General features: G+C 40.3%; 1 protein-coding gene across 1 annotated transcript; it reads right to left on the reverse strand.

Annotated features, from left to right (window-relative positions):
• Positions 1 to 16,158: 16,158 nt before the first annotated feature.
• Positions 16,159 to 16,635, reverse strand: LOC125355778 (NADH dehydrogenase [ubiquinone] 1 alpha subcomplex subunit 1-like). Its single transcript, XM_048352165.1, has 2 exons — positions 16,388 to 16,635; positions 16,159 to 16,265 (listed from the first exon to the last, which is right to left on the reverse strand). Exon 1 carries the CDS (start codon positions 16,604 to 16,606, stop codon positions 16,394 to 16,396), a length of 213 nt encoding a protein of 70 aa, XP_048208122.1. The 5' UTR covers positions 16,607 to 16,635; the 3' UTR covers positions 16,159 to 16,265; positions 16,388 to 16,393.
• Positions 16,636 to 18,441: the final 1,806 nt, after the last annotated feature.

Here is an 18,441-nt window from a genome sequence, read left to right on the forward strand (position 1 = left end):
GGAGCCGTTTGTCTTTTTATCCTTTGTCTCTCGATTTTGATATCTCCTTTCCCTTCCCTAGTTCTAATACCAGTATATACAGTATCCAGGGTACTCAGATAGGATACAGTGATAGTGCTGGGACAACCACAGAGCATCATCAACAAAAACATAAATAATTGAAAATAATTGCAACAGTGATATAATACTCATTTGCATAACATGGAGTTTATTTCACTTACCATCATCTTATGTGTTCATAAGGGCATAGCTATTGAGCTCTGGTGATCCTCTGCTGTGACTAGTCTAAACCTGTACTAATTGTTCCCTATGAGGGAGACCATAGAGTCCATGTTTCTTTGGGTCTTGCTCACTTCACTTAGTTTAATCTTTTCCAAGTCCTTCCATTTCCTTACAAATGGGGCAATGTCATCCTTTCTGATAGAGGCATAAAATTCCATTGTGTATATCTATCACATTTTCCTGATCCATTCGTCTACTGAGGGGCAAGATAAGAAATTTGCAGGAGGGTACACATTTGGAAATGTTCCATTATGTTTACTTCAAGTATATCTTCTTTGACATTTTGCTATCCGTTTTTTTTTCCCCAGAGACAGCATCTCATTTTGTGTCCCAGGCCAGCCTGACACTTTCAATTCTCCTGCTTCTATCTCCTGAGCACTTGGATTATAGGCCTGTACTACCACACCAAGAAGTCTGGTGGCCATTCTGAAATGAAGCATATGTTTTGATCAAAGTTTTCTAAGTGGAAAATGGGACACATAACAGTACTTACTTCCTAGGGATATTGTAAAATTCAAAGATGATAAGTCATGGAAGAGATAAAGTACTGCTTACCATTTTGTTAGGGCTCGAAAATAGTAGCCATTTGCCTACTATTATTAATATTAATTCTAAAATTCTATTAGCTGAATCTCTTCCACTAAAATGTGTGCTGCTAACAGGCTAATTTCTTTGTGGTTCTTCTAGGGTTCAAGCATTATGATTATGTATATTCGGAAGTCTAATAGTCTATATTAGAAAATCTAAGTCAGTACTGATTTCTAGGGGAAAACCCTAAATATCTGTAACTGACATATGTCTAACATCAAAGAATCCATCTGGGATAACATGTGAGGGTTAGGAAACAACAACCCTTTAGACATGGGCCCTAATTGAATACAACCTTCTGATTTATTGCTACATCTGAAAAATAGTTGCAACTTAAGTGGATGGCTGGAGAGTTTAGGGAGAGTTTCTCCCTGTTCTGTATATACACAGACCTCTGTGGTATTCACCAAAGAAAGGCGGTCCTTAAGAACTGAATGTCTGTCCCAAAGGTGCTTTCTCCTGATGCCTCCGTTGTCCTCTGCTTTTAGAACTTGTCCTTCATACCACTCCCTCTACATCACCCTGCTGTAACCATCTGCTCTTACACAAGAGGTCACACAAAGGCTGGCCCACACACCACCCACAGCATATGGGCCAAGTTTTAATAGCAAGGCAATATGTAAAAGGCTGGAGTAGGGGTAGAAGAGGAACATGGACTCCTGTTAAATAATACCTACACACAAACACACACACACACACACACACACACACACATACACACACAGTGGTTCTGTTTCTGCAGCTTTTCTCTCTGTGGTTCCATGGTGTTTGAAATCCAGATGTGGTCCCTAGTCAATGAGTTTAGGAAACACTTGGAGGTTCCGACTGTCTAATTGGTCTTCTTCAACCTCATATAGACTGGCTTCATCCTGTTTCAGGGTCCCTAGCCCCATATTCTCGTCTCCACTTCCTGTGCAGGCCTTCCTCTGGTTTGTGGGCTGGGCACTTCACCTTTTTTTTTTTTTTTTAGGGGCTTATTGAGCTGAGAGGAAAAGAGACTTTCTGTGGTTTTTGCTACCTACTTGCTATCCAACCCCAGTTTTGTTTTCTTCCCTTGTTTTTGAATTCTTTCCTCGTCTTTCAATTATTTTCCATTTTTTCTATAGTTTTCTCTGTCAACACACTCAATTAAGCAAGAGTTAGGCTCCTTTTCTAAATGTAGCATTTCTAATGCCTAATTCCTAAAGAGTTGTGCTAACAAATCAAAGACAAATGTTAACCTTGGTATTGAATTGATGACATAATAACTTTGTAGATTTTTGTGAAAGGGTTTGCTAATATACTAATCTCCACTAATCTGCCTGAATTTCCTTTAAAGAAAGTTACATACATTGCCTCTTAAGACAGATTCTCTGAATTTTCAGTTGGCAGCTTCTTATTAGGATATTGAAAGGCTAGTAAGTCATGAAGATTAGGTCTTCCTGTGGTGAGCATGAGACCTCGATCTATGTAAGTACTTCTCAAGAAGAGCTTAATTCCCGAGATCTTGGGTTTAACTCCCAGCATCACAAGGAAAACAAAAGCCCCAAACTAAACTATGACCACCAAATCAAACCAGAAAAAGACTACTACATTTCAAGGAAGGTTGGAGATTTTTGTGCAGACCCATAAAACACTGCTTTTAGATCAGTTATCTCAGTGAAGTTTCTCTCTTGAGTGTATCATAATCCCACAATTCATTTTCAGCCTGTCTCCAACAGATTTCTCACTGTGGTGAGATTCAGTGTGTTCCACAAAGCACTCAAGGAAGGTGGTGATCATCTTTGAATAGTGAAAAGCAGAGAGAGTAAAAAAAATACTGTTCACCAGCCATACACACTTAAAGGACATTGCATTAGCTATTATTGGAAAACTTTTTCTTGAATTAGTAAAGGTCCCATGGGTGTGGTTTGTTATTATACTCTGCTTCAATCTGGGCTAGATGATGAACATGGTCCTCACAGCATGGTGGAAGTGGGGATCTAGTGGTTAGATAAAAAAAAACAAAAAACCTTGTTTTTGGTTCTGATTTTCCTAATAACTTACATTATGGGCTCCGTTGACCTATTTCCTCTCCCATTAAAAATGTAAATATCAATAGTTACTTCAAACTGAGAAATAAATTATAATCATTTTATTCCTTGATCCAGTCCCCTTGAAAAATTTAAGGCTTATCTGGATGCTTCCTGAAGGCCTGGGCTGTGTCTGATTCTCTGATTCAGTTTTTGTTTTATATGCAGAACCCTTCAGGGTCAGTGAATTAACAAACAGAAGAATTGAAAGAGTCATATTTATGGGGCCTAAGTATTTTCAGGGTGATATAATATTTTAAAAAAGACTGTGGTAGCACATTTCTAAAAGGAGATGGATGACAAGTACACTTAGCACTTCTCAAGAAGGAATTCAGCTCCTATCACTTGATCTAGGTTTCAATGACAGAAGCATGGAGAATTCCCTATGGCTGAACACAAGTGACTCTTTAAGGCACGTTGAAGGCCCAGGCTGCCCTTGTGGACATCAATATTCCCAAAGAGCATTTTCCATGAAGAAAAGTGAGGGCTTGCTGTCTTTTCATCAGAACTCTTAGAATTTGGCCAACTGCCTGGTTAGTCCCAGGACATTAGTCAGCCCACAAATCCCACATTTGTTTATTCAGTCCAGAGCAAGTGAATGCTGCCATTCTTTCCTCCCCTTTGTTAGTGAATGCTTTGCAAACCTGAATTAAGTGAGTTCTGTAACAGAAAATGAAGTTGGCGAATCTGGAAAGGGGGAGTTATCCTCTCTCGGGGTCTTGTATGAGCAAGTAAGTTTGTAGATCTCAAACCCATGCTGCCCTTTTATTCTGGTGGTTCCAACCAATACCTTCTAGAGTGTGGCTGTGCCACCATTAAAAAAAGAGGATTCTGGAGTTTTGGATGTTGTGAGAAAACATTGGTGGCCACCTTTCCAAAGGTTTGTAGTTGTGCGTTTATGAGTAAGGAAGTGTAGTTAAATAAGAATCCTAACACAGAACAAATACTTTGGATCACCACACAGGTAATAAGTGGGAGATATGGAACATAGAGCAAACAGTATGTTATTCTTCACTATTAACATATGTTTGAAAATCTATGTTTTGGATTCCATTGACCTTGAAAGAGTGATTAGCTTTTAAAAACAATTAACATAACATAATGTGATAGAAGAGAGACAAAGGATATCATAAAGTTTTATTAATTTTACTGTAAGCCCCCAGCATGTTGCACATAGAAAGAGTTTGGGAAAATTCTTGCTGATCATGAGGCCTGTGGAAATTCTATTTATTTCTTAAAGTTTATTTTATTTTTTTATCCTATTTTTTTTAATCACTGATAACTGTTAGACTAGATCACACTGTCTTTTGTTACTTAGAACTTTCCTGATGTCTTGTAGACTGTCCTTAGCTAATTACCACAGCTGCCAAAGGAGAAACTATAAAGACATTTTTCTTACTGAATATGTACACACCGGAAAAGGAGATGATATAGTAGAAAATACTGGCTTTGGAATCAGACAATCCTGCCTTTGAAAAGAAAGTTGACTCATGATTATGATCCTGGAATAAGTTACTGACCTTTGTAAAGGCTCAAGTTCAAAATACAATGGAAATGGTAATCATAACATTAACTAATACTGTGTTGATTCAATGTGCCGGTGGTGAACAATTGATAGGCACTGTCTGTAATCCTCACAGTGACTTTTCAAAGATTAGCTCCATTATCATCTTCTGTTTATAGATGAAGCCAGACTTAGGGAGAGAAATTAAGTAATTTCCCAAAGGTTGCATGTCTCCTATGTAATCAGGAATGTGAACAGTGAACAGTGAACTTTGGTATCAGAGGCATGCCCTTAGGCACTGCGATGCTGATCGACAGGTCTAGAACCATCATACAAAGTGCACAGGAGCAGCTCCGTAATCTGTACTTACTACTGAAGATCACTAGACAGTGCTTCAAATGTCACCGCTGACGTCTTAGGACATGTCATGCTTTGAATAGCTGCATCATTTCTAAGTGTATTTCCTACCAGTCACTTCTTTTTTATAGTAGTTGAGTCATTATTAAAGTTGTTTTATTTTTCTCCCTTTTTCTTTTCTTTCTTGTCAGAAAGGCTAAAGAGTTTCTTTAGAATCACTTAAATGGCAAATTATAGGACTGAGAATCAAATCCATGTCTATGATGTCTGAAAGCTGTCTAACTTCTTTTTTTTTAAATGATTAAACTCATGTTTATTATCAGCTACCTATGCCATTTCTCCTTTAAGACATTGATTTATTTCTATTAAAGTATAGTCCACAAAATGGTCTCAGGAATGAATTTCAGAAGAGTTCTTCGGGTTCTTTAGACACAAGACAAATTTCCTGAGTGGCACAGCTATGATGGGATGTCACCAGTGGGGTTGATATTTCTGTAGCTTTCCTTTTCCTTAATCATTGAGCTGCTGCCACTGTTATCCTTAGACAATAAAAATTCATGGGTATAGTCCAATGAACATGTTTCTCTTTGTTCATCATGCAAAAAGATCCTTAGTTATAGAGTTGAAGACATCCTTGAAAATTGTGTTTATATTGCATATAAACTCCAATCCTAGCATCTTGACTTGGAGGGTAAGATTGTGATCCAGCTGAAGTAAATTTGAGTTGGTATTATTTATGGTTTTGACTGCTGAAATCTCTGTTCTTGGGGAGATGAGATGGTGTGGCAGGGCACTTGCGACTAGGCAGCCCTTGTTGGTGCTAGATGAGGAAGACTTCCTCATCTACTTGGGTTTGGAGCCATCTTGCAGTTGTGTTTCTTAGAGATAACTCATTTCCAGCATGGGTTTTGGAGGCAAATGGGAATCTAAATTGACTCTGTTAGCTTTCAATTGTGTGACACTGTGTGGTTTCGCTTCCTCCCTCCCTCCCTCCCTCCCTCCCTCCCTCCCTCCCTCCCTCCCTCCCTCCCTCCCTCCCTCTCTCCCTCCCTCCCTCCCTCCTTTCATTCCTTCCTCCCTTCCTCCCTCCCTTCATTCCTTCCTCTTCCCCCTCTCTTTATGCTGGTCCTAGGGCTTGAACTCAGGGCCTGGGCACTGTCCCTGAGCTATTTTACTCAAAGCTAGCACACTAATACTTGAGCTCCAGCTCTACTTCTGGCTTTTATGCTGCTTAATTGGAGATAAGAGTCTCATGGACTTTTCTGCCAGGGCTGGCTTTGAACCATAATACTCAGATCTGAGCCTCCTAAACAGGATTACAGACATGAGTCACCAGCTCCCAGCATGTGCAATTTCTTGACCTCTTTCTGCTTTAGTTTCCTTATTTGAGCAAAATTGCTGTTCAATATCTGAACAAGAATTGGACTTAAGATCAGGAAATACTAGTGATAGATATTTTCCGTGAATGAAGTGAGATAGGGAGAGCAACAAGGAGGATTGCTAGGTTTTCATCTCAAGTACCTAAGTGGTACCACCTTTTAGTGAGGGATGATAAGAGGAGTGGTGTGTGTGTGTGTGTGTGTGTGTGTGTGTGTGAGAGAGAGAGAGAGAGAGAGAGAGAGAGACAAACAGAAACAGACAGACAGAAACAGAGACAGACAGAGATAAATAAAAGTTCAGTTTCAGGCATGTGGTTTAGAGGTACATTTTAGAGGATGGAAAACTCTGATTTGAACTTTAATGATCTGGATTGTTAACAGAAATCCCAGAGTCTATTGAGTAAATGCATGAATTTAAGATATAGGAGGGATGAAGTATACATATGAAACTGAGAGGCCTGAGAATGTCTCCTGGTCTCAGGCTGAAGAATTCTTCAGAAACAGTTCACTTTTATGATACTACATCTCTCTGACTTTCCTCTTACTTTTTGGGATATCATATTTTATCTTGTTTTAAATTTTTTAATGAAGAAGAAATTACATTAGCTGCTTAGAATAACGGGCAAAGCTTGTTAGGGCTTCTCAATAAATACATTTAAGTTTAAAATAGCTAACTTAGGAGAGCAGAGAATAGAGTTCGTCAAGTAAACAGGGCTGAGGAAACTAATTGCAGTTCTGACATCAGCGACCATCTGTTTGTTGTGACAATAATCTGAGTGACCATAACTCTTAAATCAAGTATTGAGCCCTCATTAATCCTATTCTGCAAGTTTGCCTGGGAGATGAGAGGGCTGGATGTGTGTGGCTGAAGTGGTCGAGTGCTGACCTAGCAAGTTCAAAACCCCAAGTTCAGACTGTAGTCCCCCCTCTCCCCAACTCAAATAAAAAGAGAGACAAGTGGATTTGGAGGTGCTGGTGAGTGAGTAGTGGTTAAGATAGCCAATGACTTGTAGTCTGTTTCAGGAACGGCTGATAGTCTGTGAGGAAATGAAGATTCAGGATTTGGAGGAGTGCACGTTTGAAGAGCAGGTATATGTATGAATGAGGGTTCTGTGAACACTGGAAGAAAGGCAGCTAAGCTAGAGGATGACTTTTGCAGTTTTCACTTTGCTTGTGGAGCTCTTTAGACAGTGAAAACGCCAGGCTTTATTCCTATAATGTGGGAGAGTATAAATGACGTAGAAGTGAGATTAGTTAGTGTACATGTAGGTCAAGGAACAGTGAGAGGGTGTTCAGTAGATTTTCTTTAGACACTGATGTTTTTTAGAATGATAACAGAAACTGGGGCTGGGCGTACAAGAAGACTGCTATGTCAGGAAGGATGTGGCTAGAAGTTCAAGAGGTGATAGAAATACCGACATGTCTACATGTGGATGTGTACACATGGTAAGGGTAAGGTGGCATGAGTACCATGATGGAAATTGTTGGGATTCCAAAAGAGCATTAAGGAGCCACAATGTTATTATGCTTTCTCTTAGTTCTATGGTAGGTAAGATTCTCAGCTTCATGTGGGAAATAATGAAGAACAGTGCTCTTACATTAAGGGTGAAGATAGCTGTTTGAAGAGAGGAGAGGCTATAGAGAGGAAAGGCTAAGCAGTAAAGTGGTTAAGAGCAGGGAGGAGAAAATTGACTTTCTCTTAGAAAATGCAGATTACTTGAATGGAAGCCTGAATTGGAGTTAGTTGCCCACAGTTATTCAAAAGATGAAATGAGTCATTCGTTGACAACTATGTATGAGGGTCTGAGGCGGGATCCTGTCCTGTTGTGTGTGTGTGGGCTTCTTGTGTGGGGCCTCATGCTATGAAGGATCTGGGCTCCTCCTTTGTGCAGAGTAGAGGGGTCAGGACTGTTCTACTGGAAATGGTTCTGTGATCCTGCCCATGATAGTTTCCCTGAACATATCACTTCTAGCCTTAAGTTAAACTTGAAAGGTGGACACAGCAATAATGATGTTTGCTATTCTTCCATTCTTGTAATTGTAAAGATTCAACACAATCATTTGTGGGGGAGCACTTTAATAACTGTAAATCACTTGTATATATGCTAAGTTTTGTTACCCATGCTTTTGATTCATTTCTCTTTGGTCTCTTCAGTGTATCTGTAATGAATTCCCTTGGATAATTAGGGCTTCCTTTGAACAAAGCCAAGTTCAGCACCTGGGCAGATTCTTTTATAATTATGCAGTTTTGATGTGGACTGGCGCCTTTCCCTGGAGTTTGAACATCTCCTTCAGCAGCTTTGTATGGCCAGAAGCTTCATCTCTGTGCTTTTCTATTACAAAACCAAGACTCTTCTTCAGGCCACCCACCAGGTTTTCCTTTCTAGTCTTAAGGAGTCGCTTAACTGCTGACAAAGTGAGCTGATAGAAGTGTCCTGAGCAGCCAATGAGGTCTCATTTTTCAGGTTCCCCTCTGTGATTCAGCAGGAAGGTATCTACTGGGCTCTGAGGATTGCAGTTTTACCATGTCCAAAGTCTTTGAGACTTTCCTGAAGAGAGACAGATGTTCTAAGCAAGGAATCGAAATTTCTTGATTAACTCTTTCTACTGTGTTCGAGATTTAACAGATTGTGCTTGAGTTTTCAGATGTTAGATGTTCTCAGATGGGGAAAGGAAGCTTTTGTGATGGAAATATACATATATACATATATATACATATATATACATATATATACATATATATTTCCTCTTTCTTTTGTGCTGGTATTGGAGCATTAACTCAGGCCCTTGAGCTCTCAGCTTTTTTGCTCACAGATAGTTTTCTGTCACTTAGGCCACATTTCTGGTTTCAGCTTTTTTTTTTTTTTTTTTTTTTTTTTTTTTTGTTAATTGGAGATACAGTGTCTTAAACACATTTCTGCTCCTGCTGGCCTCACACCGTTGTTCTCAGATCACAGGCTCCTGAGTAAGTAGCTAGGATTATAGACCTGAGCCACTGGTATCTGGCTAGAGATTTTTTTTTTTTAGGTGGTGGTGGTGGTGGTTCTCAGTTTCACTAACTCCTTTCTGACATCTATTTTTTTAATGAACAGTGATTTTTTTTTTCTTTCTTTCTATGGCTTGGGACATGGAGACTGTTCTGCAAAAACCATATCCCTGAGGTTATTAGATGGTTATCATGTCAACTATCCTGTGTGGTTTAACACACTTGTCAGCTATTAAGACATCCATAGTTCATTTTTTGCAAAATGGGGGAGGAAAAGCAGATCCTATATGTTCTATTTACTCATTTTGAAACATTCTATGATGCGTCATCCTTCCCCTTTTCATTTATACTCCCTATGTCTACTCAGGGCAGAAAAGATACTTGATGCCTTCAAGCAAAAACTCTGCCTCAGCAGTACATCCTGAGCACAGAAGTTCTTTGAACTATCATTACTTTTGTTTGAGGCTTTAAATGTTTCCTTGAAACATTGATTACACCCATATCCATCTTCTTCTAAGGACTTATACTGAATTTTCTCCAGCTCTCTGATTTTATCCACTTGGATTATCCCCAAGTTCTTTTATATGTCTGGAATGAGTACCATCTGGATGATGAAGAACTATCACTTTAATTTTAAAAAAAGAAAAGAAAGGAAAAAAAACCAACCTTTTAGGGGATGGAAGCATGGCTCAGTTCATAGGGAGCTAGCCAATGAGTAAAAGCAGGAAGTACTGAGTCTGAGTCCCTGTCTTGAACCTAAAAAACAAAGACAAAGAAAAGAAAAGAACTAGTATCTACGAGGCAACCATTAACTTGGTAAAAATTCTTGTTCAGCATACATGCTTTGCCTTAGTAATGCTACTTCTCTGGCATCTTGAGGCTTTTCATAACTGTGTCTATATCCTTTATCATATCACTCCAGGTTTCATGGGACACTGTTATAAAAGCATAGGGATTTGGGAGTAGGAGAGTTCTGTTATAACTGTCTTCCTTAGAACTAGGTTTGACTAGAAAAATTCCAGTCAGACTGGGTGAGGTGGCATATGTCTATAATCATAGCACTTAGGAGGCTGAGGCAGGAGGATCTTGAGATTGAGGCCAGATCTTGTCTCAAGAAAAAATAGCTAAAAATAAACATATTTCCCACCCTCCTTTTTTTTTTTCAGAAATGACTTTTACTTGACAGTGAATAATTGAGGAATGATCATTTTGGCTGAAATCATAGAGCCAGGCTCAATCACGTACTGTATTTACAAAGGATATCTTCAGTGTGATTCTTATAGATAAATATATTGGCATAGTGCAATAAAGAGTATTTTCATCAAAATAATGAAATAATCATTATTAGAATTTTCACAATTAATTACATTCACTAAAGACATCTGGAAGAACTGGGCCTGCAGCTGCTGTTCAGCCCAAGATGGTCCTGCAGGAGCCTACAAATGTGCCAGCTGTTTTCTCAGTTCTGCTAGGTTGGTCTCTAGGCTCAACACCTGCCTCACACCTTGCTCTTTCTCCTCTCTCAATTGGTTCATCTGCTCCAACAGCTGCTGGATCTTCTCTTTCCATGTGGAACTCACCACTTGCAGGTCCTCTGAAAGGTGTCTCTCTCCAACTTTAATGTTATCACCAATGTTTTCATGTTGTCCTTCCAACTGTGTCTGCTCCACTACTGCTTGTTGAAACTTGTTAATTTTGATCTTCATGTCAGCCTTCTGTGTCAGAAGCACTCCCCGCCTCTCCTGCAGCTCAATGTTCTCTTCCTCCAGGTCATCGTAGATTTTGATCTTTTCCTACAGTTGGAGCTTCACATGATTCAGGTCTTTAATGAGCTCTAGGTTGTTCTTGTTTTGTTTTGTTTTTTGCCAGTCCTGGGGCTTGGATTCAGGGCCTGAGCAATGTCCCTGGCTTCTTTTTGTTCAAGGCTAGCATTCTATCACTTGAGCCACAGCACCACTTTGGGCTTTTTCTATATATGTGGTGCTGAGGAATTGAACCCAGGGCTTCAATGTATACGAGGCGAGCACTTTACCACTAGGCCATATCCCCAGCCCCTCTAGGTTGTTCTTAAGTGTCTCATTTTGCATGGTAGAGACGGCAGACAATGTCATCTCTAGCTCTGCAACATGCTGCTGTGAAGCCAGCAGGCGGCCGGTGAGACCTTCATGCTCCAGTTCTCTTCCATTGGCCACTTGCTGCATGTGGACTAGGGAAGATTGTAAATTGAATTTTTCTGAAACCAACTTCTGTATTGAAAGCTTGTGGAGCTCCAGCTCTGTTTTCAGTGCTTCCTGAACATGGGTCATCTCATTCTCTTTCTCTTGCTGGTCCTACAGGTGTTTCATTTCCAGCTTCAGTTGTTCAATCTCACTGCAGAGCTGCCAGTTTTGAGTTCTGCGGGAGTTCAGGTCAAGCACCAGGTGTTGGTAGCACTGCTCCAGATCCTTGGTGGTATTGGGACCTGTGACACTCTTGACCCTGGCAGCTCTGACTGTGCCCAAAGTCAGGGAAGGCTCAGGATCAGTATGATCTTTGGCTACACCCTCAGTTGAATTATAGTGTTTGTCTTGTGGTTACCTTTTTTTCTTTTTTTACTTTTCTTTTTTCTTGTATTCTGCATGTCCAGTAGGACAATTTCTCTGCTGGTATTCTTGCAGTAGTTTCTTTCTTGCAGCTATTTTTTTTTTTTTTTGTCTTCTTTGCTCCTAGTGCTGGGATGGGGAATGCTGGGGGAGGGGGCATTCCCAGGCTCTCTGAAATCACCTCTACTCTCACAATGATCACCAACGATGTCTACTTCTACTGTATCTCCAAAATCACCTTGATTCTCTGACCACTCAGCACCTCTACCTCCTTCAACTGCTCGTGGTGGTGTAAATCAACAGTGGGAATACCAGTGTTATTAGGAAGCATGGAATATAGGCGTGGCCCCAATTTTTATATTCCATTGGTCAGAGAGAAACATGTAAGAACAGAAGGCATGTCCAAAATCTTGTGAATCAGGGAGAATGGGTGGAGTCACCATGACATCTGCTTCTGCAGCCCTTCCAACATCCAACCCTGTCCAATTTGGTTTGGGAAAGAGTGGGACTTGCTCTAGCTGGATAGGTGCACAGATTTGCAAGTACCTTTCCTGGTTTCCCTCACACATCTGTGGCCACCAGAGCTTTCACCAGATTTCCATCGGCCCTTCAGGAATGTGTCACCAAGGAACACACCTGCCCCTATACAATGTCTTCAGGTCTTCTCCTTGCAGAATTAGCTCTATTGTTCTCACAATATTTGCTGACACTTGTGTTCTGATCAGAAAGCTACTGAGGTTATTGATATAACCTGCTCTTCCAGTCAGTCTGGCACTAGAGAGTTCAGGGACATCATGGATCTAGGGCTCCTCTCTATGCTTCTCTTATGCTGCACCAGTAGGCCATGCGTAGCATAGCACATGCTGCACACACTTAGGGTGATGATCTCAGAGGATTCAGGAGAATTTCATGCTGCTTCTGTCCAGGAGTATGTGAAAACCATACCAGCACCGAAAGAAGAATTTTCAGATGACTGAAAACAAATCTGTTATCCAAGCAGTCAACTGACCTGCTACATCCAAATGATGTCCAGTGTGACCAGAATCTAGATTCTGGGGCAGCGCTCTACTGCTCTAGAGCAGTCGGATGTCTACTTCAGCATTGGAGTGATCCATTGTCCTCCGTGCTTGGCTGAAGTGATTGATGAGTTCATTTTGTGTGGTCAGCATTTCCTTCCAATGAAAAATTTGTGCTGGTTGTGATGGTACACACCGGAAGTTCTCTCTGCTCAAGTCGCTTCTTTGGATTAAGGTGTTGTCTCCCAACAGCCAATGTGAAATGTGTTACTGGGACTTGGGGAGGTGGTGACTCCTCAGTACCTTGATTAAGATGGCAGCTGGTTCTGAGCCAAGCCCTCCATGACCAAAATGAGTTAGCAGCCAGTCTGGGGTCTTTTCTTTGTTGTTAGCTTATATGCTATCAGATGCTAATTTGCATACTCCTGTATCAAAATAAGGGCAATGGCATGTTCCTCTTCATTAAACATTATCTATCTTTTCTTTTTCTGAGTGTTCAGACTCCTCTTGTATATTTTATACATAGATATGCATAAACATACATATATACAAGAATTGAATATTATAATTGAATATTTGAATATTTTATGTATATAATTTTTTGAGTATTGAGAAGTACATACTCTAATGCCTAGGTAGCTCTGATTTGGGTAAATAGAATCTTACAGTGAAAAACCAAATGAACACTTTTGTCCTGACAATGGATGGAAAGTAAAGTTAAAATCTGTTGAAAAAGAGTGTAAAACAGTTTACTATTGACAGGTAATTGGAACATGAAATAAGGGGGAGATATACTGGCTTTAGTTTTTTAAAATGCAAAATAGTGCATGTCAGTAATATTCTTGTAAGGATGAATGACAAGACTTCACAGATTACTTGACTGACTCATTCATTAAGCTTTATGGAATGCCTGCTTTTCTCAGATACTGTATTTAGCCTTCAGGAGACAAAAATGGCAAGGCTCTCAGTCTCCAAAGGCCAACAGTCTTTGAAAGAAGACATGTAAACAGACCATATATTGCTTTATGTTTTATACATTGTCCAGTCAAGGTAGATAGGACAGTCCAAGTACAAGTGAGGGATCAATCTGATCTGATAGGAAGGCTGAAGTCAAGGAAGATTTCCCAGGAAAGGTGTTGCTTGCATTAATGAATGAACATTTCCCAGAGAGGTAAGAAAGAATAAGGGTACCCCTGACAAATGCAAGAATGTGTCCAAATGCTTAGTGACATGTAACAAGACAGTACATGAAGGAAATTTCAACAGAGCCGAAGCCCTTGGGTGCACAGTTCCAGCTATGGCAATTGCAGGGTGTTGCCTCTGGTGCACACCAAAAGGTGTTAAACTTTTTCAAAACAAGTCATGCTTTCTTATATGTTGACATGGATGTGAATAGGAAGACACAGAATGAGTTTTGAGCATTGAGTATTATCAACTCTGGTTTCGTTTTTGTCTTATGCAAAGCTCTTGAGTTGGGAGGTTGTAGACTCTTGAGGAACAGCTATTTGTGTATGCCACATGTAATTTGAAAGTAGAGAAAATGCAGAACCCAGGGTTCAGAAGCAAGATTGGTGCCTGATTCATTTATGTCTGGTAACATGATTCAAGCTACTGGATTATACCACATAAGAAAGATATTGATTTCTAAGCAAGTCTGTTATAAAAGAAATTTGAATTTTTTCTTTAAGTCAGTTTGACTTCTTTTTCAATTGCAAATTAACAGACAGTTTTTCTCTTCAATTTTTCACTTTAAGGGGCTAATATATATAAATGGCTTGCCACCAAATGGCTAGCTAAAAAATTGAGTCTAGACTGAGAGTGGTATTGCACTCCTGGAAGCCTAGTATAAGACTTGGAAGGCAAATGCCTGCCTCAGCAACATAGCAAATGAAACAGGTAAAACCGATTAAAAATGAACAGGTAAAAAACTGAAACTAGAACTGTTTTTATTCAGAAGTATTCAACACTTAAAAAAGATCTGCATGAGAAGACCCATGTACCTTGTATCTGAGAATGCGAGCTTAGTTTAAGAATGACATTTCTAGGTGATATTGTGGTAGAGAAAAGCATTGAGTCAAGGGTCTGGCATACTGAGTTCATGACCTGCTAATGCCAACTTGTCTTTGTGATCTCCAAACTCAATTTGTTCATTGGTTTTGAGCATCTCTAAATCTTCAACCATTTCTGGGATTCTAGCCATGAGGATACTCCATTTTCAATGATATCTTTTGGATTTTATATACTACCACCTATCTGGAGGAACTCTTCCTTTTGAATTATTTTCTAATATTGGTATTTGGTTTCAACTCTACACATCTTTACTGAACACCAGTGTTGTAAACGTGGTTTTTTCTAGTCAGTATTGTGAGCATTGGTATTCCCCAACACAGTTTGATATTGTTAAACTCCCAAGCATTAAATACTGCCTTCTAATGTGAGAAGGTGTGGTCCAAGATAAGAGCGGGACTAGAGAGAGGATTAGGCCTTCATTTTGCAATCAGGCTGAGAGGCAATACTGTGTCTAGTAGTCAGGAGAATAGATACTGCAATACTGAGAAGTACAAATGGATTAGGATGTGGACATAAACATATATCTAAACTTTTTTTGGTGCCAGTTCCTAGCTTCATTTTTCTTCATTGCTGTTTTTTTTTCTCTCTCTCTCTCTCTCTCTCTCTCTCTCTCTCTCTCTCTCTCTCTCTCTCTCTTTCTTTCTTTCTTTTGCCAGTCCTGGGGCTTGAACTCAGGGCTTGGTCACTGTCCCTGGCCTCTTTCTGCTCTAGGCTAGCACTCTATCACTTGAGCCACAGTGCCACTTCCTGCCATTTCTTTTTACTGGTGCTGAGGAATCGAACCCAGGGCTTCATGCATGCTAAGCAAGCACTCTACCAATAAGCTACATTTCCCAGCCCTGCTGCTTTTTTTTTCTTTTTGTCATGTTTGCTCATCTGTCTTTGGGAGGATAAGGAGGGAACACAGAAATGGAGGTACAAAAGGTACAAATACAGACAGCAGTACTCACTAGACACTATATTAAAATGAACTATACAATTAGTGAGTGGGGACACGAAGGAAAAACTGGGAAAGAGCGAGGGAAAAAAAGAATCCTACTCATCACCTGGACTTGGGTGACTGTAACCCCTCTGTACATCATCTTTATAATGACATTAAATTTTTTTTTTGTCAAAAGGAATGCCTCTGATAAACGCAGGTGTTCAATACGCACTATGTAAAAAATGAACTATGCACCTTGTGGGCAGAGGTGGGAAGGGGAAACTGGGGGAAAGTGAAAGAAGGGGTGACATTATCCAAGAAGCATTGTACTCCTTACCTGATCTATGGAATTATAACCCTCTGTACAGCACCTTGATAAGAATAATGAAATTACATTAAAAAAGAGAAATGCCTCTGATACTATGTTTCTGAGATTTATTTTTGTTAAGCATTACATAGTATAATGCATAACCTTTTAGCAAGAGCTGATGACTGTGACTGAGTCATTTTTGCATCCATCAGGAAACTGCTTCTTTTCTTTTTTTTGTCCGTTGTGGGGCTTGAACTCGGCGCCCGGTCACTATCCCTGAGCTCTTTTGTTCACAGCTAGTGCTCTATCACTTTGAGCCATAGCTCCACTTCAGGAAAGGGCTTCCTTAATCAATGTTCTCCAAGCCCTTGGACACGTAGTAACGGTTGACACCCGAGATGCGGCGATCTCTTTCCATCATAGCCCAGTGATAAGGAAAGCAGGTTATCCTTTTTTCCTTGCCTCCGTTAGAGAACTTCTGAATGTAAGAAGTGGCCACTCCAGGAATCACCAGGCATACGCCCATGATGAGCAGCCCCGGCACAGCCTCGAACCACATCCCGGACCGGTTATTAAGATCCAAATCCTTCCTTCTAACTCCTTGAAGATGACGGGATGACGGGATGACGGTTACCTTCCCAGCAAACCCCGCGGTAGCACGCGGGAGGGGCGGTGCCACCTACGTCTTCCGGAAGCACCCAGCCCCCCCCCCCCTGAGCTTTTTTTTTTTCCCTTTTTTCTCCAGGCTAGTTCTCTCCTACAGCTCCACTTTTGCCTTCCTTTGGTTTTAAATGGGAAGTCAGAGTCGCATGGACTTTTCTGCCCCGATGGCTTCAAACCACCATCTGAGGATCTCAGCCTTCTGAGCAGCTAAGATTGCAGGAGTGAGCCACCTGCACCCAGGTTGGACTTGGTTTTGAGTCACAAGTTTTCAGTGCATCTGCAGCATCACTGTGGATAACGTGGGACTATGCAGAGTGGTTGCCTCTGAGGGTAATAACTTCCTAACAGCTTTCTCTGCATGGCATTATGAGCACTTAATTGCTTCAAGAGTTCTTTTGGATAATCTTTTTGTGTTGCTGTTGGTTTACCACAGTACTTTTCAAGCTTGTGTAAAGATCAGCTTTGGTCTGTTTCTCAGTCTATGTTTGACTAGTTCTGTTGCTAGGAAATAACCCTGGTACACTGCAATTTAACTTGAAAAGTCTTAGCAAGGGGTAAAGATGTTAGCTCTGCATTTATTTTTAAATTTATTGTGAATTTTGTTTGTTATTAAAAAAATTTTTTTTTTTTGTCCGTCATGGGGCTTGAACTCAGGGCCTAGGTGCTGTTCCTGAGCATTTTTTGCTCAAGTCTAGCACTCTTCCAGTTTGAGCCACAGCACCACTTCCAGTTTTTTGGTGCTTAATTGGAGATAAGAGTCTCACTTACTTCCTGCCCAGGCTGGCTTTGAACCGAGATCCTCAGGTCTCAGATTCCTGAGTGGCTAGGCTTACAGGCAAAAGCCATCAGAGCCTGGCTTAGCTCTGATATTTATAAAAGCCAGGTTCTGCTTCCTCTGATCGTTTTGCCTTGGTGACTCTTCACAGATAACAAGTCTTATGTTTTTGTCATCTTTAAATGGGAATCATGATAGCTTTCTGAAAGGGCTGCCTAACAAGGTGATTATTATTATTATTTTTTAATTTGGCCAGTCCTGGGCCTTGGACTCAGGGCCTGAGCACTGTCCCTGGCTTCTTCCCACTCAAGGCTAGCACTCTGCCACCTGAGCCACAGCGCCCCTTCTGGCCGTTTTCCATATATGTGGTGCTGGGGAATCCAACCCTGAGAGCTTCATGTGTAGGAGGCAAGCACTCTTGCCACTAGGCCATATTCCCAGCCCACAAGGTGATTTTTTATAGCATAGCCTTGGTAAATATTACCAGACACAGTCTCAGTAAAATTTACTTTGGACTATTTTTATCCAGTGTACTAAGTTCTGCAGAATCAAAGTGACAGGAATATGTGATAACCTAATATGTAAGGTTGCTACTCACCAGGATGATGTCCCACAGAGTAATAATTTCAGATGTAGTTGGTAGGATTTGTCTCCAAGCAAGTAATATATACTTTATAATTCTGGGTAATTATTCAACCTCTCTAGGCTTCTATTTCTTCATGGTTAAATTGGGAATGCTATTCTTACCTTATTTCACAGATGCTGGTAAGAGATAATACATATGAAAATTTTCACGAGAGTAGAAAACATCACTGTGACAGTTTATTAAAATATGGTACAATTGTCATTGAACGGTTATATTAGTACTGACAATTTCTTGTTTGCATGGTAAAATTGTTATATCCAGATTGCCCTCTATCGTGTATTAAAATAGTATTTTTTTCTGTGATGATAGT

Source organism: Perognathus longimembris, chromosome 1 (genome assembly GCF_023159225.1).
Source record: "Perognathus longimembris pacificus isolate PPM17 chromosome 1, ASM2315922v1, whole genome shotgun sequence".
NCBI lineage: Eukaryota > Metazoa > Chordata > Mammalia > Rodentia > Heteromyidae > Perognathus > Perognathus longimembris.

Excerpts from the sequence above, each read along its gene's own strand:
- LOC125355778 (XM_048352165.1), bottom strand. The coding sequence starts at position 16,606 with ATGTGGTTCGAGGCTGTGCCGGGGCTGCTCATCATGGGCGTATGCCTG.